At 48.0% G+C, this 26,934-nt stretch overlaps 1 protein-coding gene and 1 long non-coding RNA gene across 6 annotated transcripts in view; one reads left to right on the top strand and one right to left on the bottom strand.

Moving 5' to 3' along the window:
* The window catches only part of LOC146796748 (uncharacterized), a 276,266-nt gene that overhangs the window by 94,519 nt on the left and 154,813 nt on the right, over positions 1-26,934 (top strand). For both annotated transcript variants that reach the window (XR_014969663.1, XR_014969664.1), the window contains exon 3: positions 24,778-24,863. This is a non-coding gene — a long non-coding RNA (uncharacterized LOC146796748). The remainder of the gene's footprint in view (positions 1-24,777; positions 24,864-26,934) is intronic.
* SLC5A11 (solute carrier family 5 member 11) overlaps positions 1-26,934 on the bottom strand; it is a 226,343-nt gene that overhangs the window by 84,308 nt on the left and 115,101 nt on the right. For all 4 annotated transcript variants that reach the window (XM_085629443.1, XM_085629445.1, XM_085629446.1 and 1 more), the window contains exons 4-7: positions 26,643-26,747; positions 24,773-24,832; positions 6,937-7,041; positions 2,097-2,202 (exon numbers count right to left, since the gene is read on the bottom strand). In XM_085629443.1, the coding sequence (XP_085485569.1) occupies positions 2,097-2,202; positions 6,937-7,041; positions 24,773-24,832; positions 26,643-26,747 (376 nt within the window). The remainder of the gene's footprint in view (positions 1-2,096; positions 2,203-6,936; positions 7,042-24,772; positions 24,833-26,642; positions 26,748-26,934) is intronic.

Here is a 26,934-nt window from a genome sequence, read left to right as displayed (position 1 = left end):
GAAGGAGATGATGGCTCTTGCAGGGGGTCATTGATGGAAGATACTGAGATGTCTCCAGGGATGACACCATGTGTGAGATCTGAGCAGAAGAAAATAAGGAAACAGTGACATAGTTGAAAGTCAGTATGTGGCCCTGGCTGAGCTCATAGAGCGGCCAGATGGATATTTTTGCCGCAGTTCTGTTGTTGTGGCACATCAAGGCAGTCAAAATAAACGTCTGAAAGCCTGCTCCGAACATGAGGGTCCTACCAATGTTCACATGCTGATGGCCCTCTGGTAGATTGGCAGCTGTTAAAGGGATTCCGACAGTGGAGTCAGTTCAGTCTTTACTGTCAGACACTTGGTGGTTCCCCCACCTCTAACTCAAGCAATGTAACCACTGGTTAAGCACAGCAAGACATCCACCAGTTTACGGCAGATGTCCCTCTACAGCCAAACCCTAAATGATGAAAACTTCTGGGATGCACTGTTCAAGTGCCTAATGGTGCCTCTTGAACGAAAGCCTAGGCTTTCTTGGGACCAGCTAGGCTGTATATTTGTCGAATCATACCTCTTTCTGTCTTCAGCCTGAGGGATTTTGTGCTTGTGAAATGTGTATAGATGGTGTAAGTGTGAAGCTGTGCGTGGTTTGAACTGTTGGGTCTGGAGGCTAAGAAGTGAATTCAGTGCTTCTAGTGGAGTGTCCAGCTAGTCGATAGAGGCATTCTGTGGTCGTATTAAGAAACTCTTGTAGTTCATTTCATATATTTCAGTCTAGATAGCACAACAAAGCAAGTTGAGTTAAGGGTATTAAAGCTATTAGGAGTATTACCACGGGGAGCAAAGATTTCACCGTTCAACCGCTATACGGAACTCCCCTTATAGGCGCTTGAGCGAAGAGGTGCAGGTATCTTGCAACATAACAGCTCCAACAGTGGCAAGATCTATTGAAACATAGAAATACTGGATAACTCAACCCTCACTCAACCAATAAAGTGGGTATCTAATGAATAAATACATGTATTTGGTAAAGCGTCAGTCAATCCATCAGTAAATAAGGAAATAGTACTTTGCAAACCAACAACCATCCTATCCATGGAGCATCTTATACACCTTTGATAGAAATAGGTATCTTCCAATCGAGGTTTCGAACATTAGAGTATGGTTGCTTTGATGGTGTCAGAAGCTGCAGAACTGCTTTACAGAGCTCCCAGGACAGTTTGGTAGATAAAACATCCCAGACTGTGAGGTTATGCTTGCTAATGAGTGTGCGTTTAGGAAACATGTAATGTAGGAATGCAATAGATTGCTGTGGAGTGGGTGAGTGTAGTGTGTAGACCCTCAACTGTAGGCAGGCAGGGGGGAAACCGCTCACTCTTCTCCAAACTTGCAACTGCCTGAGGTATGGGTATGTAGATGGCTGGTGTGGTCACAATAATGTCAACGGTGCATTTTATCTGTGTACAGACAAATGCACCTTGCAGCTTGCTATAGTAAAGATGTGGGTCAGTGGTGAGAACAGTTTTGCTACCTGTCCAGAGAGGAGCAGAAGCGGAGATGTGACAGTGGAGCTGCCTGCCTTTCCTTGGTACAACATGCCAGGCCACTAGCCCCAGAGACTCCTGCCATGGGACTGAACAATCACCACATGACCAGTCGATTACTGGTCTCTGTAAATAGTTTAAGTTGATTGCTGCAACCATCATGTGAGTATCCATGCTTGTGTGGCTTACGCCCTACAGAATGGTGAACCTTTTCCGGGTTTCTCCAGTCAGACAAAAGGGATTTGGATGTGAAGGGGGTTAGGAGATTTCAGAATGATAATGTAGGATAAGAGAGCTTTTGATGTGGAATTAATGAGTCTAAATGATTATTCAGTGGAAGGATGATCTGGTTTATAAGGGACAGAGAAATAGAGAGATTGTCTGGGTGACTGATTGGCGCGAAAGCAATACTCGGCGGGCTGAGTGGTCTACCGGCAACCATGCAGATGACAGTCAACCATGCAAATGACAGTGAGGATGAGATGTCCCTTTATAGTTAGATAGAAGTCTCAGTCTCAGCTGTCGCATCAGTGAGGTTTTTCGGCTGCAACTGTTTGCAGTTGGTTGCCATACCTGCAATCGTGTATATGGCTGTGATGGCAAGCAGCCCAATTACAGCTATGTAGAGGTCCCAGCGCAGCGCCTGCTGTATGAAAAGTGCTCCTGCGTAAATGTCCACCTACGGAGAGAAGATTAAATGAACACATGAATGGAGATGTTTTACTTCGTAGAGTACCACCCTATAAATAGCCAGATGTTCAATATCATTCATTGATACACAGCGAACACAGGTCCCAGGACGAGGTCAGTGTCATCTAAAGACATGGTGGTGTGGGGGAAACTGTGAATCTGCAATAGGAGCCATGCAGGTCAAGATATTAATAGTACACTCCTCTTGTTGAGAGTACATTGGCTTGGGTAGTTTGTTGACAACTGATATACTCATTCAGCCATTTGTGGTGTATGTCTGTAAGTCGTGGGACTTAAAGTTCATGCCTGGATAAGAAACTATTGACCACTGTGCAGGAAACATGCTTTAGTTGTTGGAATACTGGTAAAGAAATTAACATTTACTCCACTTGCTGTGGTAATGTCGATTCAGCCCCACATGGGTGTTTGTGCCTGAATCAGATTACACCTGATGCAAAACTGCCACTCTTTTTGGCTGCACAAACCCCAGCAGGTAAAGCCTGGTGAGGAGACAGCAACATTTCGAGTTTTTCTGCTTGGAACGAGTGAAAACGTGGCGGTACCACATTATCTTCCATTCTGAGGTGTAGATCTCTGAATGGGGAGGTAAAATAGCACCTGGAGGTATTAGAATTTAGTGGGTAGAGTATGAACTCGCATAATACCAGGGCATTGGTAATTAGCCCAATATTGTACTGGTCGGTGATTAGTGTGGTCTGTGTTCTAGGCCTGTTAACAGATGGTATAATGGTGACACTGTTAATATCGTAGTGGCCAGAATGTTCACGGTGGCTGTGTTGTACACTGGTCAGCCTTCAAGGTTGGTGCTGTATTCCCGCAAGTTGTGCTAGAGTGAGAATAGCAGTCATTTTACTGTAGTCGCCAATTTCTAACCTTGGTAAAGTCATCAAGCTGTTAACATCTGCTACCCTCTTTATACTTTTCACTTTGATCAAACTGCCATCAGTAGAGAGAGTAACAGCCACCAGTAGGCATAGAGACCAGTTATTAGGGACCTTTGAAGTGCCGCCGTAGGAACACAAGCTTTTCAGTGCTCTGTGTCTTTTGGAGAGTGACATATATTAAAGTAATGGGGTAACAGCCAATGATACTTGGAATTACCGATTCAACAGCTTACCCATATACCTTGTTATTAGGATTGTTTATCAAAGATTAAATGGATAATACTGTATGATATTGATAAACAAAAACATTATCAAAATACCAATACTGTCTGGTTGTTAACAGGATCAGCTGTTACGGGTGGCCTTGCCAGGCATGTATGCTAATCACACTTTTAACAGTACACATGCCTGTACTCAAAGGTGGAATTTTTGTCAAGCTATTGTTAGTTACTCTGCTACTCAACCTGTTCACTGGGGTAAACAGCCCTCACAACTAAGCCATCACCCCACATGCAGTTACAACACGGTCGTTACAACGACCGCGTTGTAACAACACATACCATTACCCCGCAAGTTGAAATAACGACTTGGGGAGAGCGGAGAAGGTGTTGGATTTAAAATCCAAAAAGAACTATTGATGGACAGAATGCAGAACATTGTCATACATTCACCCCAGTACAGAGATGTGCAACATTCCGTCCATCATGTTGTGTGTTTTGCTGTTCGCCCTATGTGGGAAGGGTATGCCCAGACGTGGGTCCCGTGCTCACTACACCACTGGAGTCAAGCTATCCTGGCTTAAGAGGGGTGAAACCCCGAAACCGGTCCTAGGATGCTTGATTCCGGTCCAGGGAAGACATGGCTTGGCAGTTCAGGCTGGACTGTTCCCATGAGGCACAGGGTCAAGACTGATTTGCATATGGCCATGTCTGAACTGGGGTGGCATGGTGAGCAAAATAACGATGGATTAAACCCAGATCTGTGACTGGGGGTGAATGTTTTGCCAATGTGCAACATTCCGTCCATCATCTTGTGTGTTTTGGATTTAAAATCCAACACCTTCTCTACTGTCTGCACAGACTGGCGTTGGAATAGTAAATTATACTATTCTAACATCCAGCGCCCCCCTCCGCAAGTCGTTGTTCCGACTTGCTGGGTAATGGTATACGTTGTTATGGCCTATACAATAAGTCAAATGACCTACGGATCAACGTGAGCAAGACCAAAATCGTCATTTTTGGCAAATACCCCCTCAAAAAAGAAGCTTCATGGTCTCTGGGGGAGCACCGTATCGTCACTGCCCCATCCTACAACTATCTGGGCACCTGGGTCTCTGAGAGTGCCTCTGCAGTCAAACATCTGAAGGAGCTTAAACCTAAAATTAACAAAACCATTCTGTCGCTAAGACGCTTATGCCACCGCTTGGATAGTCCCTCAGCAGAACCAATGTTGACAGTGCTCCGGGCAAAACTGATCCCTGCCATTGCATATGGGCATATAGCCTACCCTGGTGCATTTGACAAAGTGGTAAACGCGGCCCAAGCGAAAGCCTATAAGATGGTGCTACAGGCCCCTAGATACGCAAGGAACACCAGATTAAGGCTAGAAATAGGCCTTAAGCGACCTGAGCTGGAATTACTGGGGGACCTTTTAAAACTCTATATTAGAGTATTGAAAGCACCAGAACATTCGCTAAAGCACTCCCTAAAATCAATCTTTGATGAGGTGGGCTCCCCCTGGTACTCAAAGCTAGGACAAGCTATTGCAGCATTGAATATCGAAAGAAGGAGTTTGCCCCTGCACGAAATTCCTTTCTCAGCCTGGGCCCAAGCAGTTAAGCGCCAAGTCCGGATCATCTCCTTTGGTCTTGACCTTGCATCTCTTCGGCAAAATCCACTAACTCAGGCCCTGGACAAATCATATATTCCAGGTAAACCCCAACCTTACCTGCAAGATCCAGTATCCACTTGCGCGAGAAAGAAAATTTTGTACTTTCGACTTTTGGCCCTCAGGATCATGGACTTCAACCCCAAATGGGCCCGTACGGATGGCACCCTGGCCTGTCGTCTATGCAATTACCGCAGAGAATCCTGGCTACACTTGCTGTGCTGCTGCACAAAGCTGGCCAATGAGCGCCATCGCTTGCTGCTTCCGATTTTACGGAATACGGACTATAGAACTTGCAGAGAGGCTTCAGACTGGTGCCTCTCAGTCTCCACGACCTGTTTGATAGCCAGAGTTGCGAAATTTATACACCAGGCAAAAATGGCACTCGACTCCCACTTAACGGCATTGCCTGCAAAGTAACTGGAAGCCCTCCGCCCCAGTTATCTAACCTGGGCTGGTTTAAAGACCCACGAAGAATCCATCTTTCGTCAACAGCCCTTGGTACATGTATTGACTCTACCGAACTTTCATGTGCCTCCCCTTATCAGTTGGGAAATACTGGTACAACCTATACATCACTCCTTTTAAAAGAACTCTGCTTTGGACAGCTAATCAGGACTAATATGTTATTATCTAACCCAAAGTGACTTTCACTTTTATGTGTGGATGGGACTTGTGAGGGGGTGAGCCGGGACGTTCATAAAGCTTCTTTTTTTTTCTTTTTTTATTTTATCTTATACTGTAAAGATTTTAAGTAATCATGCAGTTTATTATTAAAATTGTCAAATTACAACACGGTTTTTGTAACAACCGCATTGTAATTGCATGCGGAGTGAAGGCATGTGTGAAAAGGAGGCATGTTCGTGCACTGGGCATGCTACATTTAATGAAATCGCCGGCCAGGCTGCTATGAGTTAGTGTACATGTGAGGCAGTTGACAGTGAGTATCCTTGTTAGACCTTTAAAACTGAGAATATTAGTTAAGCTGTCAAAACTCAGTACATCAGTGAAGCTATTAACACGGAGTGAACTGGCAAAGCTTTTAAAACGAGTGTACTTGTGATGTTATTGGCAGTAGTTGTATTTCTCAGATTGTTTGCAGTGGGTATGCTCATTAAGTTGTTAACAGCAGGCAAGTTGATCAGACTGTTTACAGTAGTTCTATTTGTCGAGATTGTAAGGCTGATGAAGTGTGTCGTGTCATGGTGTCAGTAGCAGGTATAATTATCAGTCTGTATTTGTCTGTAGTGGTCGGGGATCAATAATTGTCCTGATTATTACACAAGTGTTAACAGTGGATAGCACTATGTTTTGGTATTTCGCATGCCACCCAGTTGATTTTGCTATTTGGATTAAGATCACACGTGTCTAAATGGACTTGCATTAGATTCAACCCTGCTAGTGCTGGCTATGGAAATCCAGTCTGATTTGTGGAAGTTAGCAGGATAGTTCAGTGATAACTTATTCCCGCCCCCTCCCCCCCCCCCCACCGTCCCCCCTGAGTACCAGATATCCTGCAGTAATTCTTTTCACTGCGTCCAACAAGCACAATCGACAGAGAGGAAGACTTAGAAACTGCTTGCAAAGCACATTGTTCTCCGCGCACTTTCATTTTCAATAGAAAGAGAACCATTCACCAGCTTTCAAATTAAACAAATCCTTGAATTTTTGAAGCAACATACAAAGCATTTTAGGCTTTCTGTCAGTCACCCTTGCTGGTGGTGTCGGAAAACCCACTGGTGTCCCTTGGGAGGAGTGAGCAGGGACAGCCCAACATCTCCCATAAAACGCGGAGATGTTTACCTACAACTTATAAGGCTACTGCCAAGAGCCACCGGAATTTACATGTCTGGTCTAGTGTTTTGATGACTGAGAGACGTAGTCTAAGATATGGAGTTATACAACAGCAGAAGTAGCAGAAGTTCACCTACAGATATTTTGGTGAAGATGTAGATAAACAAATACAGCACTGCAAGGAAGATGGGGATTCTCTTGCCTCCAAATCGCATCTTAAGGTATTCCGGCATGGTAGTGACCTGCAGAGAGAGACACAAGAGTCTGAAGAACATGCAGCCTGAAGAAAGAATAACAGTTCAGTAGTAAAAATCATTGAGATCCCTGTGATTCCAAGACCGCTTCCTCACACCATCCTGTTTTTTACCAGAATAAGTCATCATTATCCCTGTTTATGCCTCATAATTTTGAATAACTTTTTGGTTCAGGTTCCTGCTGTAATCTTATACTCAAAGTGATTCATCCTGACTGTGTATTTCAGTGTATTCATTACACACCTAGAAATAGTTTGGTATGCACCATGTACTATGTCCACTCACACTTCCTACAACCCAAAACACAGTGATTCCAGTCTTTCACATAACTTTAATTTAAAAATCTGTAAGCTCTGAAAGAACCACATGGCGTTCAAGCACAGTTGTACTTTTACTCTCATCCTCAAGTCATAACTCTGGGACTTTTCTCTCCTGCGAGAACACAGGTCTGTTGTAGGACAATGCCTCCCTGTATAGTGCACTAACATGAAGTACTCTGTGCAGAGAGTCCAGTGAGACCCAGATTGGTATACAGAGGCAAAAATATATAATACTAATCCTCTGTTGGTGGTAGTGTGGGGGATCAGTCAGGCTTATCGGAGAGTAGTTTTAAGCATTTGTTGTACTCACTGAACCAATAAATGATACACACACTCAAGAATAAACACCGATTTGTATGTAATTTTTCAGACCAAGAACTTTGTTCTACACCAAGTACTTTTCCAGATATGAATTTTACAAGTTGGGAAAATAAATCACTTTTTGGGCAATTACGCACCATCGAAGTCAATGGAAGAAAATATAAAAATGCATATAAAAATCACACAATTTGATTTTAGGGTTCACCTTTGAGATTTAGCGGATTGTCGGAAGCATCCTGGATTTGGCCAGGAGCAGGGTGTTGTGATCTGACCGTTTTGTCCGACTTCAATTTTTACCTTGAAGAGAATATTCATAAAGACTCTAGAGCACTTATCAAATCTCTTTCAAATATGGGACTGTCCCAATTGGCTGTTGCCCCTACACCTGATACAGGTAACACCTTAGATGGCATATTCTGGGATGAACCAAGGGTGTTTTATCAGTCAATTCCTCCCTTCAACTAATCAGATCATGATGCAGTTGCATTTTATTTTACGTTCGACTCCACAGTTAAAAGTGGCCAACATCTGAAAAGTAAGACTCTAAGGAGAAATTGGAAAGGAGTTTCAACTGAAGCTCTGTCCCTAACCCTTGATAGTATACCTATTGAGAATCAGGATGATGTAGATAAGGGCACGGACACCCTCACAGCGCAGCTGGAGATGGCTACCAATAGGGTAGCTCCAATCAGGGAAGTTAAGCAAACTAGTCTCCCCTTGGCCCTTTGGTAAAATGACAGGCTTAGAACTCTTAAGCAGGCCTGTCACCAACAAGAGCGAATTTGGAGGAGAGAGTTGGAGGACCAAGAAAAAAATCATTTATAGGTACAGAATTAGGGGATTCAAATTAGCCCTTACTGAAGAGAAGTCTGCATATTGTACCCATAGATTAAAACTGCTACTTCTTCTAAAGAACTTTTCAGGGTGGTACAACAGATTTCCACACCTCCAACAGTTGGGGAACTCGAAGCTTCACAAAACGTTTGTGATCAGCTAACCACTTGTTTTCTATGCAAAATTGTGGACATATATGATAGATTTGAATAAATTCCCAAAAACCTCACCTATTGCGAACCCTGGGTGAAGAGCCGCAGCTGGACCCTGGTGAGTCTTCGAGGCCTAAGGAGCAAGAATCTAACTTGCTCTCTGTATTTCCACCTGTTACCCCGGAGATGGTGGAACAACCTCTCCTAAATACGCGATCGGGCTCACCCCTTGTAATCCTGTTGACCAGCAATTCTGCATATGGTGGCTGGCACGGTGGCTCGGCCTCTCACTCGGCATCCCCCCGATGGAAAAAGGCAGTCATCAGGCCCCTATTTAAAAAAAAAAACAATCTGGATAGCAAGGAGCCTAAACATTACTGCTAAGATCCTTGAGAAACATCTTAACAGCCATTTGATGGAATTTTCAGTAGAGTCTGGATGGCTGGATAATTCCCAGTTTGGATTCCGAAAACATCATGGAACCGAAGGGGCATTAATCACAGCCATAGACTACGTGAGGTGGGTAGTGGATTAGGGGCAAGGCGCGGGGCTAGTAGTTTTAGACCGATCTGCGACCTTTGATACATCTCCCCTTTGCTACTGATAGAATTCCTTCAAGATATGGGTCTCACACAACAGGCCCTGGCTCTTCTGTCCTCTTTGCTCATGCACTTTTCACAGAGTGTGCTGATACAGTAGTTCTACTCGGATGTTTTCTCTCTGCCATGTGGAGTGCTGTCAGGCTCATCATTGAACCCCATGCTTTTCAAATTGTACGTCTCTCCACTTGCTGCTATCCTCCAGGTCTATGGTAAGCATGGAATTTCCAGTGCTGACGACACACAGATTATTGTGACAATTCCTAAGAACTCTGCGGGCACCGATGATAGCTTCTCATAATGCATGTCGGCAGTTGCCAACTGGATGCAAAGGAATTTTCCAAAGTTAAACAGTGATAAAACCGAAATACCACTCTTTGGGATGCAAACGTCATGCTGGAATAATAACTGGTGGCCTGGTGCCTTAGGCTCCTGTCCGGTTCCAGTTGAGAAGGCAAAAAATCTTGGGGTCATTTTAGGTTTAAAACATTTTATTAAGATATCATGTAACAAAAACCAAAGAATACAAACCGAAAGAGGTGTCACAACGTGGCGGCCAAGGCCCTGTACTGGGCAGGAGGCCCTTCAAAGAACATTCCACTGAAACATCAGACCGTTATGACACTCAGAAAAGAAAAGAATAAACAATATTACAAATTCCCCCCCCCCCCCCCCCCAAATCACCCTTCCGGAACCCCAACTTCCGAACCCCCCCTCCCCCGACCCTCCCCTCGTCCAGTGCATGGTTCAGATCATCCCCGCCCTTTCCCGTCGCCACCTCCTAGGGATCCACGCTCCGAACCTATTCAGGAGGCCGAGTCCTCTGGCATGGTAAGCCGCAAGAGGCGAAGATATCTCGGGCAGGTCAGTTCCCTGAATTCTGTGACCAATAAGGACTGAAACGGCTGCCAGAGGTCAATGAACTGCTCCGCATCCCCTGCCACTGTAAGCGACATTTTCTCCATTCCTAGCACATGCCACAATCTATGTAGCCAGCCCGTGACCGTGGGGAGTGTAGTGGAGTGCCAGTGCACGAGAATGTTCTGCATCGCTGATCCCAGCGCAATGGCTATCTGCCTGCCTCTGCGAGATTTTAAAGGATACATCAACCTGTTCGGGAGACCTAATAATATATATGCTGGGAGGCGTGGCAGTTCAGTATCAAAATGGGAGTCAATATCATCTATCACCTCTTTCCAGTAGGAGTCAAGGAGGGGACAGTCCCATAAAACGAGCGTCAGCGTACCCACCCGCCCGCAACCCCTCCAGCAAGTGTCATCTTTACTGTGGTCCATGTCGTGTACACGTTCCGGGGTATAATACCAGTATGTCGAGACTTTAGTTAAGGTTTCAGTGAGGCCCGTGTGATATGCCGAGTGTCTGGCTCTGTATGCTACCTGTTCCCATTCTTTGTGACTCAGGGGCCTGCCCAATTCCTTCTCCCAGCGCTCCCTCCCTGGGTTATAGAAGTGTGATGAGGGTGGTTGGAGAAACTGATAAAGGTCAGTAATTAGCTTTGCATCGGACGTGCGAGATAAAAGCCAGCGTTCATAAGGGAGGAATCTCCTATCCGCCGTCTCTCGCACCTGAGGGTGCATCACCCAGTGGCGAACCTGCATGTAACGCAACCTCTCGGTCTCCGGGAGCGTGTATTCTTGTCGGAAGCGCGCGAAGGGAATGACCCCTTCCGAGTCGTACATATGGCACAAGGCCCTACAACCCGCATCACGCCAGTGCTCGAAGGCCCCCCTCCCAGTCCCGGGGTAAAGTCAGGATTATCCACCAGGGGCGTTAGAGGCGAAGGGAATGTTGTCAGGCCGTGCGTGGCGTTGGTGGTGTCCCATACCCGCAGAGGTACCCTTGTGATAAAGGAGGCATATAAGTTTGCAGGGCGGTGGGCCCTGCGCAGGAACGGCACCTCCTGCAGAGGCCTGCCCGCCACCGCCTGATCCTGAAAGAGCCAATGCTTGTCAGACTCCCACCTGCTCCATTCCACCAGATAGCACTGCGCCGCTTGAAAATACTTACGGAGATCCGGAATCCCCAGTCCCCCGGCCTCCGGTGCCAACATAGAGAGTGCCCTCTTCATCCTGGGCTTCTTGCCCTGCCATATAAAGCGTGCCAGGTCAGACTGCATCTTCTGAGTCCAGCCAACCGGCGGCTGCAGCGGCAGCGCCCTAAACAAATACAGAATCTAAGGCAAGACTGTCATTTTAACAGCCGCTATTCTGCCCAACAACGAAAGGGTGCTGCGGTCCCACCGGCCTATTTCCTCCTGAATCTTTCTGCCCAAGGCAGCATAGTTAGCCGTCACCATAGCGGGCAAGGTGGGGGCCAGCTGGATCCCCAGATAGGGCACCAGAGCCGTCGACCAGACTATTGGAAAAAGGCTTTGTAAGTAGGTTCTGGTTGCTGGCGTAAGAGACATATCCAAGGCCACCGACTTTCCCATGTTCATCTTGTAGCCCGCGACCGCCGCAAAGGAGTTCAACTCCTCGATACAGGCCGGAAGAGCATAAAGCGGGTCCTCCAATGATAGTATAACGTCATCAGCATATAAGCTAATGGCATGAGTAAAGCCGCCAAACCTCACCCCCTTCACTGCCGAGTTGTGACGTATCCTCTGGGCAAAGGGCTCCATATATAGGGCGAAGAGTAGAGGCGACAATGGGCATCCCTGCCTCGTGCCTCTCTCAATGTCAAAACTCCTAAAGCTATAGCCATTCACCCGCACCACCGCCGTCGGGAATTTGTAGCAGTTGAGAATCATACAGCGGAACTTCTCCCCTATCCCTACCTTCATTAGCACCCGTTCCAGATAAGGCCAATGAACGCGGTCAAACGCCTTTTCTGCGTCCACCGAGAGCAACATTCTCTCCCCTGGAATCCGCGATGCCTTTTCTATGAGATGAGTAATCCTCTTGGTGTTGTCCACTGTCTGCCGTCCCGGGACAAAGCCCGCCTGATCCGGGTCTATAAGTCCCGGTAGATGGGGGGCCAAGCGGGCTTCCAGGATCCCTGTGTATAGCTTGAGGTCTATATTTAAAAGAGATATCGGCCTATAAGAACCGCACTGCGTCTGGTCTTTCCCTGGCTTGGGGATAACCGCGAGAGAAGCTCGCAACAGGTCTGGCAAAATTGCACCGGCTCAGAGAACGTGTTGAAAAGGCGCATGAGGAGCGGGGCCAGCGTCGCACAAAACGTCTTATAGAAGAGGGGCGTATAGCCGTCCGGCCCTGGGGATTTGCCATGCTTAAGGTTGGCAATGGCGGATATCACTTCCTCGACTTGTATATCCCTGCCGAGATCCTCCACCTGCGACGGTGCCAACGAGGGGAGAGAGACCGAGTCCAGGTACGTCGCCGTTGCGGGTTCATCCGGGGGATCCCCGGTGTAGAGGTCTGCGTAAAACCTGCGAAAGGTCTCACCTATATGGGCATCCTTCGTGACCGTCGATCCCGTGGGGTTGGAGATTGCCCTCACTAGCTGTTGTTGTCGTGCCACCCGGAGCCTGTTCGCCAGCAGCCGGCCACATCTGTCCCCCCTCGTGTAGTAGACGTGCTTCAGGCGCAAAGCTGCGTATTCCGCACGATCCATGTCCAAGGCCGTCAGGAGTTTTCTCGCCTCCTTGAGCTGCCGCCAGATCCGGGGAGCACCCGTCCTGCAATGCATTTGCTCAAGTTCACGGACCCGCTGGGTAAGTTCCTCCCGCTTATGCCGCCGTTCTTTATTGTCCGCTGAGGAGATAGCAATAAATTCCCCCCGGAGTACCGCTTTCAGAGAAGCCCACTGGGTCGCCCGGGATGTTTCTGAGTCGTCATTGTGGGATAGATATTCCAGAATCGTATCCGTGACGCGCGTGACCACCGCTTTTCTGTGCAGTAAGGTGTCCCGTAGACGCCAGACCCGAGGTGGGCATGAGATCGGCGGCAAACAAAGCGTGGTAGTAACTGGGGCGTGGTCCGACAGTGAGACCACGCCCATCTCCGTCTCAGTGGCCAGGGTGCACACCGGCGCTGTGACCAGGAAGTGGTCCAGTCTCGCATAAGTTTTATGTGCGTGGGAGTAATAAGAATATTCCCTATCAGTAGGGTGCATGCGACGCCAAAGGTCATGGAGGTCCAAATCTGTCAGCTGTGCCTTGCACCCGGCTGAGAATTCCCCGGTTTGCGGTGAGCGATGTGCGGATCTGTCGAGAGCTGAGTCAAAGACCATACTGAAATCGCCTCCGAGTATAATGTGCCTGTCCTGTGTAGCCGTGACGTCCCCCAGTGCTGAGCGAAGAAAGCACTCCTGTTGGTCGTTCGGGCTGTAGAGGGACCCTACCGTAAAGGGGAGACCCCCAACTCTAAACCTGTAGACCAACAGCCTGCCTTTCTGTTCCGCGTGTTTGTGGAGGACCTCTCCTCTAAAATGCCTGGCTACCAGGATCGCCACCCCCGCTGTCTTAGTGTTGCAGGAAGAAAAGAATTGTGTCGGGAATTTGTGTGAGCGTAGTCTAAGGCAGTCCCGGGGCAAGAGGTGAGACTCCTGAAGGAGACAAATGTCTGCTTGGGTGCTTTCTAATAGGGACAGCACGGCGCGCCGTTTAACCGGGTTGTTGAGGCCCCTGACATTAAGTGTCACAATCTTAAGAGTTGTGGGCGGCATGTGGAAGGACAGTAGGGGTAGCGCAGGCTCTCTGTAGACCCAGAGCCTGATTCATAAGTGCCGCTGTCGCGGCCGGAACCCCGATTATGCACTGGATGACCCCCCCTCCCTCCCGGATTCCCCCCCCACACTCCAGCCCAACCCCTAGACCACCCTCCCTTCCATCCCCCCCCCAACAGCCCATGTAAAACTCCCGAACTACCAACCAACCCACCCGCCGGCAACATGCCAACAACCCTGGATCCCCCTCTCCTTCCCTCCCCTCCCCAACCCCGAACCCCGGCACACCATAGTCCCAGTCAAGTCCCAAAAGGAACAAGTCCGTGGTAGATTACTTAAGTGGACGTCCAGCCACTGTCCCTTCCCCGCGACCCCCCCCCCGAGCCCCCAAACCTGCAATATGAAGTTGGTTATGATGATGTCCCCCCGGAGTGTTCTTAGGCCGTCAGTGCTACGTCGCCGGGGGCAGTGTCCCTGGCCACTCCGAGCACCGCGCTGTCCATGCTGGCCCTAATGGTGGGCAAATCCGGCCTCATGGAGCGTTCATGGGAGCGTCGCCTTGACACCCGCTGCCAGCCATCCCTTGTAGAGCGCCTCCGTCGCTGCGTGGGTGCGTCGTCCTCCATCGCAGTGATGCCCAGGACCCTGCATGTCTCTTGCAGGGAGCGTAGTTGGTGCATAGTGCCATTCCACCGAAATATAAGTCGAAAAGGGTGACCCCAGGCATAGGGCGTCTCATGCTCCCTCAGAAAGTCAGTAGTGATTTTGAATGCTTTGCGTTTCTGAAGCGTGATGGCAGATAAGTCCTGGTAGAGGGCGACCGGGTGTCCTCGGAAGGTCAAGGGCTGCCGCTTCCGGGCTTCAGCTAGGATGCGCTCTTTGAGCGGAAAGTCCGGAAGAAAGGCCAGAATATCCGGTGGTGGTGCCGATGCCGTTCGCTGCGGCCTCACTCTGTGTGCTCTATCGATCCGGATGGGGAAGTCCTCCGACTCCCCCAAGACCTCCCGAAACAGGCCCCGTAGATAACCCGCAACGTCTGTCCCCTCTTCTGTGGACGGAATGCCCCGGACCCGAATGTTATTCCGCCGGGATCTGTTTTTGAGATCTTCGTTATACGCCTGGAGGTCTAGCTGTTGGTCCCTGAGGCGCAGCACCTCTTGCTGCAATTGTTCGATTTCTTCGTCTCTCCGCTGTCCTGCACCTTCCACGGTGGCCACACGTTCTCCCAGGCCATCTACCTCTCGTCGCATCTCCCGCACTTCACCGGCCACCTCCTTTTTCAATGTTTGGAAGTCGTCCCCGAGGGAGCCAAAGAGGGACTCCATGAAAGACCTGGTGACTGGAGGCTCTCCCCCGCCAGCCTCCTGCGAGCCCCCGGAGGAGCATGGTGATGGCTGTCCCCTGACCACTCTCTGTTGGTGCCTGCCAAGTAGCTCGGGGAGAGTGCGTTCCCCCTTCTTTCCCCCTTTGTTGCCTGCCATTGTTGTGGGGACGTAAGGTAGCCCGAGCCGTCGGCGTCGCTGGCACCCCGAAAGGCCCTCTTTCCTCTTCTGCCGCCCCCAAGCCACGTAGGCGGCGTCCACTTCCTACACCCTTCGGCGGCTCCCTCCTCAGGTCCCCGGTGGCTCCACGCGCCAAGCAATAGGTCCCCCGCAAGGGCACAGGTCCCCGGGACCAGCTTCCGCTCTTCCACCGCAGCTTCTAGGGCCCCGCGAGCTGCTCCGGTTCGTGCGCGGCCGGCCTCAGGGCCCCTCGTGGGTGGCGCCGCCGGGCGACCGCCTGCTAGGGTCCGGGCCCAGCTGCTGGGATACGCACAGGCCTCAGTTTCATCCACGCGTACCAGGCCCTATTCCGTCTTGAGCCCAGGGCCCTCGTCCACTCTGCTGCTCTTCCTCCGGTGCCAGTCGGTCAAGGAAACAGCCGTCGGGGGGGGGGGGGGGAACCCCCACCCCCACTCTCTCTGCTATCGGACGGGCTGCCTCTCCCAAAAGCTCCCTCTCCGGTTTCAGGCAGCGGGTCTCCAAGGCCTGGTCGTCCGCACGCGGAACCCCGGTGGGTCCCGCCGCCACCGCCCACTCTCCCCGCTGTTGCTCTGCACCCACGCCGTGGGCTAGAACCCCTCTGCTTCCGCTTCTGCCTCCCTTCTTCCGAGGTATCGCTGCTCCCTACGGGTTGGAGTTTCAACCGGGACCGCGTTTCCTCCGGTCAGCCGCCTCACCTTCTGCCTGCCGGGAAGGCCTCCGTGCTCGTGATAGGTTCCGTCTGCCACAGCGTCCTCTTCCCGCTACGCGCTGAGTCCTCCGCCTGGCGCTGCTCAACCGCCGGTTCCTCACCTCTCACCAGCAGCCTCCGGGGCTTCACCCGGGCCCCAGACCGCCTCTCGGATCGGTCGCGCCTCCGGCCAAGCGCAGGGGAGCGATGTATGCACCCGGGCCCGGTGCCGCCCTCGGCCGCTTCACGACGGCCCCGCACCACTCGGCTCCTTCGGCGGCCTTCCTCCAAGCTTCGCCGCCGTGCAGCGGTGGCCCGTACTGCTGGGCCCAGGGCCTCATTTAGGTGACGATCCCGGGCTGCGCCGGCAGGCCCCGGCTCTCGGCTCCGCCTCCGCTCCGCTCTTCCCCTCGCCCGTTCTGCTGGGCTCCGGAGGCGCCTCCCGGGGATTTCAGGCTCCAAAAGATATCTGCTGGCACTTCACCACCTTCTTCCGCGAATTCCCCGCAGAACAGGGGGAGATTCTACGAAAAGGCCTAGGGTCCTGGGAGCTCGCAGAGAAGGCGACCGCTCACCGCACCATCTTGGCCACGCCCCCCTTGGGGTCATTTTAGACACTGAACTCACACTTAATGCCCAGGATAATCGCAGGGTGGCGACCTGCTTTTGGCTTATAAGGATGCTTACAAAAGTTTTCCCTTTTATCCCATTGCCGGCGCCAAGCGGGTCGCATTAGCCCTAGTCATGTCCAGATTGGACTCTTGCAATCCCCTCTATCTTGACTCCAATATCAGTACTCAGCATAAATTGCAGGTGGCACAGAATGCGCTTGCCAGAGTGATCCTTGATATTCCGAAGCGCCAATCAGCTGCTGCTGGGTTGTGTGATCTGCATTGGCTCTCCATCAGAAAACGCATTATGTTTAAAACCATCTGTTTTGTACACAAGGCTCTTTATCTTCCTAGCCCTGCTGGGATTAAAGAGATGTTTCATTGCTACACTCCAGTAAGAAACATTCACTAGGCACATCGTAATTTGGTCTCAGTACCTCAGATCCGAAAGATGAAATGGGGCGGCTGAGTCTTCCCGGTCTCCGCAGGCAAACTCTGGAATCCTCTACCGCAGTGCCTTATGGCGATCACAGAGCTGTTGTCTTTTAGAAAGACACTTAAAACCTGGCTCTACACTATATAGACAGGGCTACCCCCCTACTACTTAATATCGTGGGTCTATGGACATGGCTCACTTCTGGATGTTTGGCTGCAGAGCCTTGATGCCCTTGGGTAATGGTTCACGCTTTATCAAAATTAAATCAAATCAAAAGTTGGTAGCTGGGGACCTACGAAGAAGGGGGCCACATGAAAACACACTGCACAAGAGGACTTAAAGGTAAGTCTGAGGGGTCACACTCGAGGAAGCAGGTCACAATGGCCTCAGGACCACAGGAGCACATCTGCTTTGTTGGTACCCAGGCCGGGTGGGCTGGGTGCAGAGCAGATAGGTCAGCCAGGCGGTGTGCGTCAAAGATGTCGTCGCAGTCATGAGCAGACAGCTTGGTGAGGTGATTTCGGGACAGCTGAGCCACTCACAAAGTGGGTCTCAGAGGTCTAAGCGTCCCTTGACGGGTGCTTGCTTCCTGGGCAGTTGGAGTGCGGATTGGACTCTTCATCTCGGTGAATGCTGCAGAGGGTCCGGTACCCTGGGTATTGGTGCGGCACGGCTCTGGTAAATCCTGGTGTCTCCAAACTTGGTAGTGAGTCAGATTTCATTCTCTGGGGCTGGTGTGCCTCTTTTCATTTGGGTGCTGCGTCAGTCGCTGCGGAGCAGTAAGTCAAAAAACTGGATTGTGCGGGTTCGATGCCTGCAGACTGTTGGGGAGTAGTACCTCTACTCGGAGGGAGTTCCTTGGCGATTTGTAGAAGGCTGGAGGAACTCTGGGATTCTTGGAGTCCTCACACCTGCAGGACGAGTCACACCATCATTGCTGAGTCCCCAAGGCAACAGGCAGGGTTTGGCACCAATTCTCTGAAGCAGGGTTTCAGTCCTCGGGCCAGCATACTAAATTTAGAGGCATTAAAGGGAGGGACCAGTAGTAGCGAATGGCCTACCTACCTTTAGTGTGTCTACACCCTCTCAGTGGTCACTTCCTGTGGGAAGGGACACTATCATGACCCTAATCTCTAGCTGAGAAGTAAAAACCCTGTTCTAGTGAATCCTGATATTCTTTTTGCTTACCAGGAAAGGATCTGAAGAGGTTTGTTATTGATGGCTTTGCAATTTATCCATTTGCTCCGTCTTGGAATTACTTTCATTTCCCTCTGCTTCTCTTGGGCTTCTCCTGAGCTTCCCGCATAGACCTCTGCACGACCACCATAATGTTCCCTCTACACATATAACTATACAATAGGATGCACTCTCTGGTGTAATTACTGGTGTAACTTCCCTTTTAATGAAATATGGAGTTATGTCCTGCACCTCCACTATCTACCCTGACCCTCTACTTGTATTTGCTAATGGCAGTTAGCTGCTTAGTATTTTTCATCTGCATGTTTTTGGAAGTGATGACCCCTCTACGCCTGCACCTTAAGCAATTACAGTTCAGTTGCTGACCACAATATTGCAAGGGTTTCCCACTATGCCCATGGCATAAGTAATATCACCAACTAAAAGACAGTGTCCGACTATGTATGCAAATACTTGTGTCGGAGTGGAATTTTTCAACTAATCAAAATGTGCATCTCTAAAAGTCTAAGATGGTTTATCTGCTAGCATTCTCCCCTAGCAGAGTGGCTTCAGGTTTACTTGCTAGTTGTGATAACAAAATACCTCATGTGAAAAGATATGCACCGGACTAGTTCCTTAATTAACATCCCACTGGACCCTTTTTTTTTGGCTTGCTGGTCCTTTCATAACCTCCTCACATGCACACATCTTGGCCCTTTTTATGCGATCATCGGATGAACACTTGCCTTCAGGTTACTTCTTGGTTTGATCGTTCTATCTGCCTCTCTGCCCCCTACCCTACCCTTGCCTCTCTTTCTTATTTGCAACCTATCAGTACCTCTTGGGATCTATTCGACATGCTCCTACATACCCCACTATTCTGAAATCAAACTGTCTGTTTATTCATGGACCGATAGACTGATCTTGATGATACACTGCCTACATATATGTTTGCCTTGAAAGACGTAGCTGATTATATTCCCTATACCTAGTGAAAATCACATTGATGCTCCTTGGGATCTGGCCCATGATATAATCACAGCAGAAATTAATAAAAATACCAGGTGTGGCAGCCCTTAGTTGATTCCCAGCCAAATGTGTTGCATCACAGTTTGGAAACAGTCGACGTTTTCTTGTCAGGTGGATCATAGCTAATATTGACTGATCGGAGCACACGTGCCCTCATTCAACAGTTTACCAACTAGATACAAACAGGAGGAAACGCCCCTGCTGGTTCTGTCAGTCTCTAGACTAGTGTTGCAGTTTTGCAGTCCACTGCGGAACCCGAGGTGTAGGCAGAAACCACGCCTCCCTCCCCACTTTACCAGTATCAGACTGAGAATATTCAACACTACAAGTACCTGCATGCTTAAAAGACCAGCTGCTGTGCCAGGTACAAGGACAATTGCAAATAAAAGGAGAAGCATGTCATCAGAAGCTGAAATTTCTAACTATAATGGAGTTGTCTGAGCTACCTGGATAGGTGCCTTGTTTCTTGACTACTGATTTAATTAAGAAGTCACTGACCCCTCACCCAGCAAATGTGTGGATGTTTGTCGCTCATGATGGCAAGAAAATATGAGAATTGCATAATATGCCCTCTCAATATGACGTTCAGGAGGGTTAAGAGTAGACCTGTGGTCTAGATAGGTACACTTGCATGATTTGAGTCTGGAAGTGGTTGACCAATGAGAGTTTGGCTGATCTACTTTACTCGTGGGAGCCCTTATTGGCAGGTAGTCCCTAGCCACCTTACCACCATAGGCCCGATTACAGCTTTACACTTGTTATTTCTCACCTGTGTGATGTTCTCCCAGAGGGTACATTCAGCGCTCTCTTCCAGTGCAGAATGCAGGGGAGCGTAATTACAGATATTTTCCTATATTTTAGACTAAGACTCTTGTTCCAAGCTGCCTACTTTTCATTTGCTACTGAGTACACTCCATCACAAGCACCAACACTCATTACCTAAGGCTGCAAGTGATTGGATGGATTAGCAGTGGCGGCTGCTATTTGACAGCAGTGGGTTGAGGGGGAAGGGAGGAGGGAATTAAAAAAAATTAAACAATTATTAACCTGTGTGCCGCCGCATCTCGGTCTTTGTCGTCCGCTTCCTGGATGCCAGAGCCGGAACATGAAGCACCCAGGCCTCCAGGCTCCCCTAAGCCACAATCACAACGCTGCAATGTAGCATTGTCATTGGTCTGAGCGCCGTGGTTCGGCTATCAGACTGGGACAGGGAGCCTGGGCAAGTTCTCCACCCAAGCTGTAATGCAGCATGAGTGGCGAACATGCAAAGTGCACATGATGTTTGGTCGGCCTGAGACGGCCAGCCAAACTGTCATGCGCACTTAAGCTCCTCTGTGAGACCCCAGTCCCGCCCCTACACAGCTGAGCAACAATCGAAAAATAAAATGATAATGAGTAATCATTTTATTTTTTCCTTTTTGACCTGCTTAGTGGGGCGATGCTCCTCCGCCTCAGCGGAGGAGCCGCCCCTGTGGATTAGATGTCAACACAGTGTGCAAACATTGCCATCACCCTGACGCGACTTTATACTCTTGGCTTGGTTATGTCTTGCCTCAGAAACTTACTGGTGTGGACTTTTCTGTCTACTTTCAGCGATGGTAGAGTACACCTGTGAAGTGCAACCTCTGGTGGCTCTGTCACATTATGGGTGTGAAATTAATTGTCCAACACAAATGTTTGTGGCATTAGCATTGTAATTGGACAAGAGGAGACTGGCTATTTGCAGTTCCTACTTGGATAAAGGATTTAGTATATTGCAATGATATAGCTTTCACTTTTCTGCACTTTTCTCTGTTGCTTCTCCTCCCCATGATATTTGGAGTGGCTATTTACTACGCAGAAGTGCCATCATATAGTTGGGTTTGATCACTGCAAATAGATGTCCCACTTTGCTCTATTTTTGTAAGACCTCAATGGACCGGGATGCTGGTTCTACAACTTGGTGCTTGACTGATCTAAACTATTTCGAGTTACAGCCTAGGTGGAAGATGAAACACTGGTTGCCAGTTTGGTAAATCCAGTGTGTTGATATTTAACTCAGTGTGTTCTCATCAATATATTCCTCTTGCAGTGTCCCGACTTTGTTACATGTCCAGTTTCGGTTGTATCACTGTGCCTATTGCTTTTGCTATTTTGCATTTATTGATTCACCTTCAACTAATATTTCCTGGAGACGCTGTGATAAAAACATTTTTGGGCGGGTTTTAATGCTTTCTGGAGTTTTTTCATGGCTATAACAAGAATGGAATATTGAAAGAAAATACACAGTCGAGTCGCCGCACAGGGCAAAGAACCCAACAAGTTCAAATGCAGAAAAATCAGAAACAGCAGAGTATAGATCTCGGAGAACAGATACAGAATAAGGGCAAATAGTTGACAACTACTAGTTAAGCAACTTCAACAGGTTAAAAGGGGAAAATGCAACTGTCAAGGGGGAGAAGGGGAAACAATCGCCCACGGTATGGAGAAGGAGGGAGGGGAAATCCCACTTCCGAACCCGTCCAGGAGTAACGCCCCCACGGGAAAAATTAAGATTAGATGGGTGGTTGTCCACAGTGTCATCAAGATTAAGTCACAGTGACCAATCCCCATCAGGTGAAAGCCGAAGAAACCCAATATACAAAGGCTAACAATAATAGGGACCTAAGTCTGGGGAACATCTGGAAGGAAAGGCTGAGAATAAAACAGAGTGGCTTACATAGGACATGGAGCAAGACGAGATACTTGGTGTGATGGGTGTATAGGTCTCTTCAGTCTTTAAGAACTGAGCCCCAAATCTCCTTAAATATCTGCAATTGATCATTTGGCTTATAAATAAGGCATCCAAAGCACGGCATGTTATCCAACAAGGGCTGCAAGGTGAGATTCAGACTCGATTTCCAGTGTTGCAGAATCGCCAATTTGGCCACCACAAGGGCAGTGGAGAGCGATCTATTAGCATGTTGGGTCACTGAGCAGAGGTTGGAAGTGTTGTGCAATAGCACTAGTCAGTCTGTCAAAGGCCTGTCTACCCCAAGGTCCTTCATCATATGGTACCAAACCAGCTACCATAAGGCCCTCAGCCGGTCACACTCCCATAAAATTTGGACTATATCGCAGTCTGGTAAGCCACATCAAAAACAAGAATCCACACTAAGATGGGCACTATGTAACCTTGCTGGAAAAAATATTAATAAAATCGTAAAAAGGAAAAAGTGCATACAAAGTTGTCCACTAGTTACTGAGAAGTTTTGGGGCTAAAAAACATAAACAACTTGTGACAGTGAAATTTACCTCAGTTCCTGTGTGTGCCACAGGTGTAATCCAGGCGTCCTTAGTTTCCCTTTCCCTACCACAACCCTGCGTTTGAAGCATGAAAGTCCTGAATGTCCATGCCAGCCAGTAGGAGGCAAGAGCGCACTAAATTGTCCATACTACCTTGAGCATTCACTGAAACAGTAAGCCTCATGCCCATCTAAAAAAAAAATAGAGTTATCTCTCCTGTGAAGGCCACAAACCTCAGTTCACTTCTTTTCTGATAAACAAGTCACCAAGCCCCCACTCTCCGCCCCTGTCCTCTGCATGTACATCTTTCTGAACATTGAGAACATGTAGCAATAATAGGATGCATCTGTCATCTAGAAGAACAAGTTGGGCTAAGAGTAGGGGTGGGGGCTAACTGTAACTTCCCACAGCTTCTCACCTGATGTTTTGCTAGCTGTGGAAATTAAGACAGCGACATGGCTTCAAATAGAACAACAAACTTTCAATGCATTATGTATCTTATAAGGAGCTTCTGCTTCAAAGCTTCCGAGAAGTGAGGCACATTTTTTTAAATAAAATGTTCAATGTTTGTTATGTTCTGTGGTCAAACACCTGCTAAAAGTTAGACATTGCGGTCAACGGTTCCTCATTAAAAATTTATAAAAGGACGGCTCACTGACCAACTCGTTGACCACCTCTCACAGTGTATTTCACATGAAGTGTTCCCAGCTAGCTGATTTATTTAGCATTTGAAAAGATTATCTTTCTTCATTGTACTTTGATATTCAATTTTTCTCTCTCTCACTCTTTGATTTGCTGTGATTTTTAAACTTGCCAAGACTGCATGTTTTTGCTCTTGCTCAGTAATGTGTCTTCAACACTAGTTACTTGCTAGATTGTATGGTGTTATTTTTGATTAACAATGTGTCTTTTGACACATGTTACATGCTTGCTTTAAATAAATAGTGTCACTTCAGACTCGATTCCTGCTTCTCAGATGTGTGTCTTGTTATTTCAGGTAACATATTTCAGTAATGGTTTTTGTGGAGAAAAACCCACCCTCTAACAGGGCACACAATGGCGCTAAGTACTCACAAGTTTTAAAAGACCCCAATTGGACCAGTGTTATCTACCCTTCCGCTTCCAGGAATATAAAACCACACACACAAGTTCAGGCTTGGCAGACATTCTTTCTAATGTGTTGAAGAGCTCTTTGGTGTCCAATCAGCCTGCTAGAAATGTATGGCACAATATGTCGGTCCTAGGCTTCTCATTCAAAAACAAACCTATTGTACACACATCACCCATCCCAGAAAACACTTTTCCATTCCATATGTGGCTGTCCCTCCATGTCTGGACACAGAAAAAGTGCCACAAGGCCTCATTGGATGGCCCCAATGTGCTATAAAAATACAGTGAAGCGTAAATAATGTATGATACTAACACTTTCAGCCTAGTGGCACATAATTTCCTGGGATACATACAGTTTGTAGCAGAAGATATTGTTTTTGTTGGTAACTGTGATATCTTTCATGATGTACTTTAACGTTAACCATACAAATGCCCATGAACCTATTCACCACCTCACGATATCTGTAGGATTATAAGAGCCAATGAATAGTTAATCTTGCTGTAATAAACTAGCCCATGTTTATCTTACTATTGAATGTAGATTCATCATTTGTAAAATGACGTTTTGACTCTGTAAGCAGGTAATGTTTTCTCATGCATTCATTTTTCTAAGGGTACCAGATGGCTCCAAGGTAACAGGGACGCAATGCTCCAGTCCTGGGCTTTTTGTTTACAAATCATTAGTTCCCACAGTGTTAGTTCATTTGGATCAACTTAAGAGAAACAGGACTGTAACTCTCAGAATGTATTAGGTTGTTACATGAAATGCCAGGACTTCATACCTCCAGGACTTGGTTACATGGGACCATCTGGTAACGTATGTCAAGATAGGCCGTATCACCTACATCGATCTATAAAGATATGTGTCTGCATTCAGGCTTAGATAATCCCATATATAGTTCTGTTTTTAAGACTTGTGTGCAGAAGTGTTTTCCCCTGAGACGGCATGCAGCCATATGACAAAACTTAAGTATGTGGCAAGTGATTCTTTTTCCTCTCTACTTACCCCAGATACAAGGTAGATTGGAAGAAATAACCAGGCCAGAATCAGGACGCAGAATATGCCCTGTGAAGAGGAAAGAAGGGTCAATACCAGCGTGAGTATCCATCTCATTCCACTCCACCTCTCACTCAGAGGAACAAGGGTCCCAAAGAAGAACCCCAGGCTGAACCGTATCTGCCCTTCTCCCCAACGACAAACGAGGTATCCCAAGGTGACTGACCCAGAGCCTTTTAAATGTTACGTTTAGAACTCCATTCCACCTGTCTCACCCAGTCTGTGGACTGATTACACCTAACTAGACATTTGAGACTTCTACACTGCCTCCTGGTCACCATCAGAACTGGCTTAACCAGACAAAGACTTAGATCATTTATTGACAAATGGAATCCAAATTCAAGGATTTTCCGCCCAGCATACAACCACAAGATGACTTTCCATGCTATGGACCTTGCGGGAACTATGATATTTTTTTTAAAACATTTTGTATTGAAACTATGCTCATCAAGTGATGCTCATCAAGTGATACTCACAATCGAAACATCTCTGTTCTCATGATACATACATAGCAGGTACAAAGCGCCCATCACAGATTGCAGTATCGTTAATACAATTAACAGGGGTGCTTTTACGGGCCTTCTTCAGCATGTCTGTCATTCAACAATTATCTCACAGGGGATCCAGTGGCTATTCCCTCAATAAATGTATAATACTTCTCAAAATCTCCTGTATTCCTTCCAGGCACCCCACACCTTCTCCCATTTCTTCAGGCAGCCCTACTATGGTAAACCACTTGTTCTGCCCTTTGGCACCAATCTAAATCAGACTTCCAGCGCCTCAATCTGGGAAGTTCAGCCCTCCCCCATGCCCAGGCTTTTTCTTTATTTTTTTGCCACCTCCGTGGCTAGCATCAGCCAAAGTTTCTGATATTTCGGCGAGGATTCCTCCCCTGACACTGCCAGTAATAACCACTTGGCACTCAGAGGGAGGGCGAGCTACAGTACTCGGGACATGGCCTCAGTGACAGCCCTTAAATATTCCTGTATTTTGGGGCATTTCCAGAAAATGCCCTCCTGTCCACAATCCTGCAGGCAGATAGAAGTAGTCGCCCTCCCAATTTCAGTCAGCCAGGTCCGCGAGTAATAAAAGCGATGTAGGATTGTAAGTTGACTAAGGCAGACCCTAGCTCAAATGGCCATCTCTCACGGGACATCCAATCTTCGGGAGCGAAGATGTTCATGCTTAACCTCAATCCACTCGCAGGTCCGCAGAACTCTTCAACCTTCCCTTATGTCATGCGTCTTGCTTTCTGTTTTCTCCCGTGCACTCTGAGAGAGCATTTATGTGCTATGCAGTGCTTCTGAGGATCCTTAAATAAACACAGCCCTTCTCCCCAGTGATGAGGCTGCTCCATGAACTTTTGTTAAGGAATATATTCTTGTGTGTCTAGTCTTCCAGGTTAGACTTCGTCCTACAGCATCCTTCACCGTGGGAGATAGTTGCCACTTACAAAGTGTCTACCTTCCTGAGCTATTTAATTGTTTCTGCCGCATCCCTCCAGCCCTGTCCGCCATGATCTGCCCGGGCTAACCCACCTGCGCACTGTCGTCTGCTTGTGTCGTAAACTATCTAATGCAATGTGTTAGACTTGCCTTATACCATTATATGGTATTTTTGGGTGCTGATAATAATCCACCCTAATTCTGATTCAGCGAAGAACTGATGTGTCTAAGGTGATTTAAAGACTGTGAATTGGTTGTAAGGGTTGGGAATAGAGCAAAAGCCTAACAGAGCTTTGTCTTGTTCAACTGAACTCTCAGGATCTTTCAGCCTAACTGAACGACAGCTCCTATGCCCACAAGCACATCTTACTTACGTTCCACTCGTAGGCATTGACAGCGATGCCGGACGCTGCACCAGAGCCGGCTAGGCCGATGAAGTGACCGCTTCCCACATTACTGGAAAACAGGGACGCCCCGACCTGTAGCAAGAGGTTGATAAAGTCACATGTTAAACAAGCATTGGCAAAGCCAATAGGTCTCACCTCAAATATGCCCGTTGATTATTTTGTTTGCATAAGTTATTGTTTTTATGTAAATGTTAGAGGCTGCAAATGTGAATTGTAGTTGTTATTTTAATATGTATGGAAAAAATGTATGACTGAATGA

The sequence above is a fragment of the Triturus cristatus genome, chromosome 10 (assembly GCF_964204655.1).
Source record: "Triturus cristatus chromosome 10, aTriCri1.1, whole genome shotgun sequence".
Lineage (NCBI taxonomy): Eukaryota > Metazoa > Chordata > Amphibia > Caudata > Salamandridae > Triturus > Triturus cristatus.
Note: the sequence above shows the minus strand (reverse complement) of the source record. Positions and strands in the feature narration are given on the sequence as shown.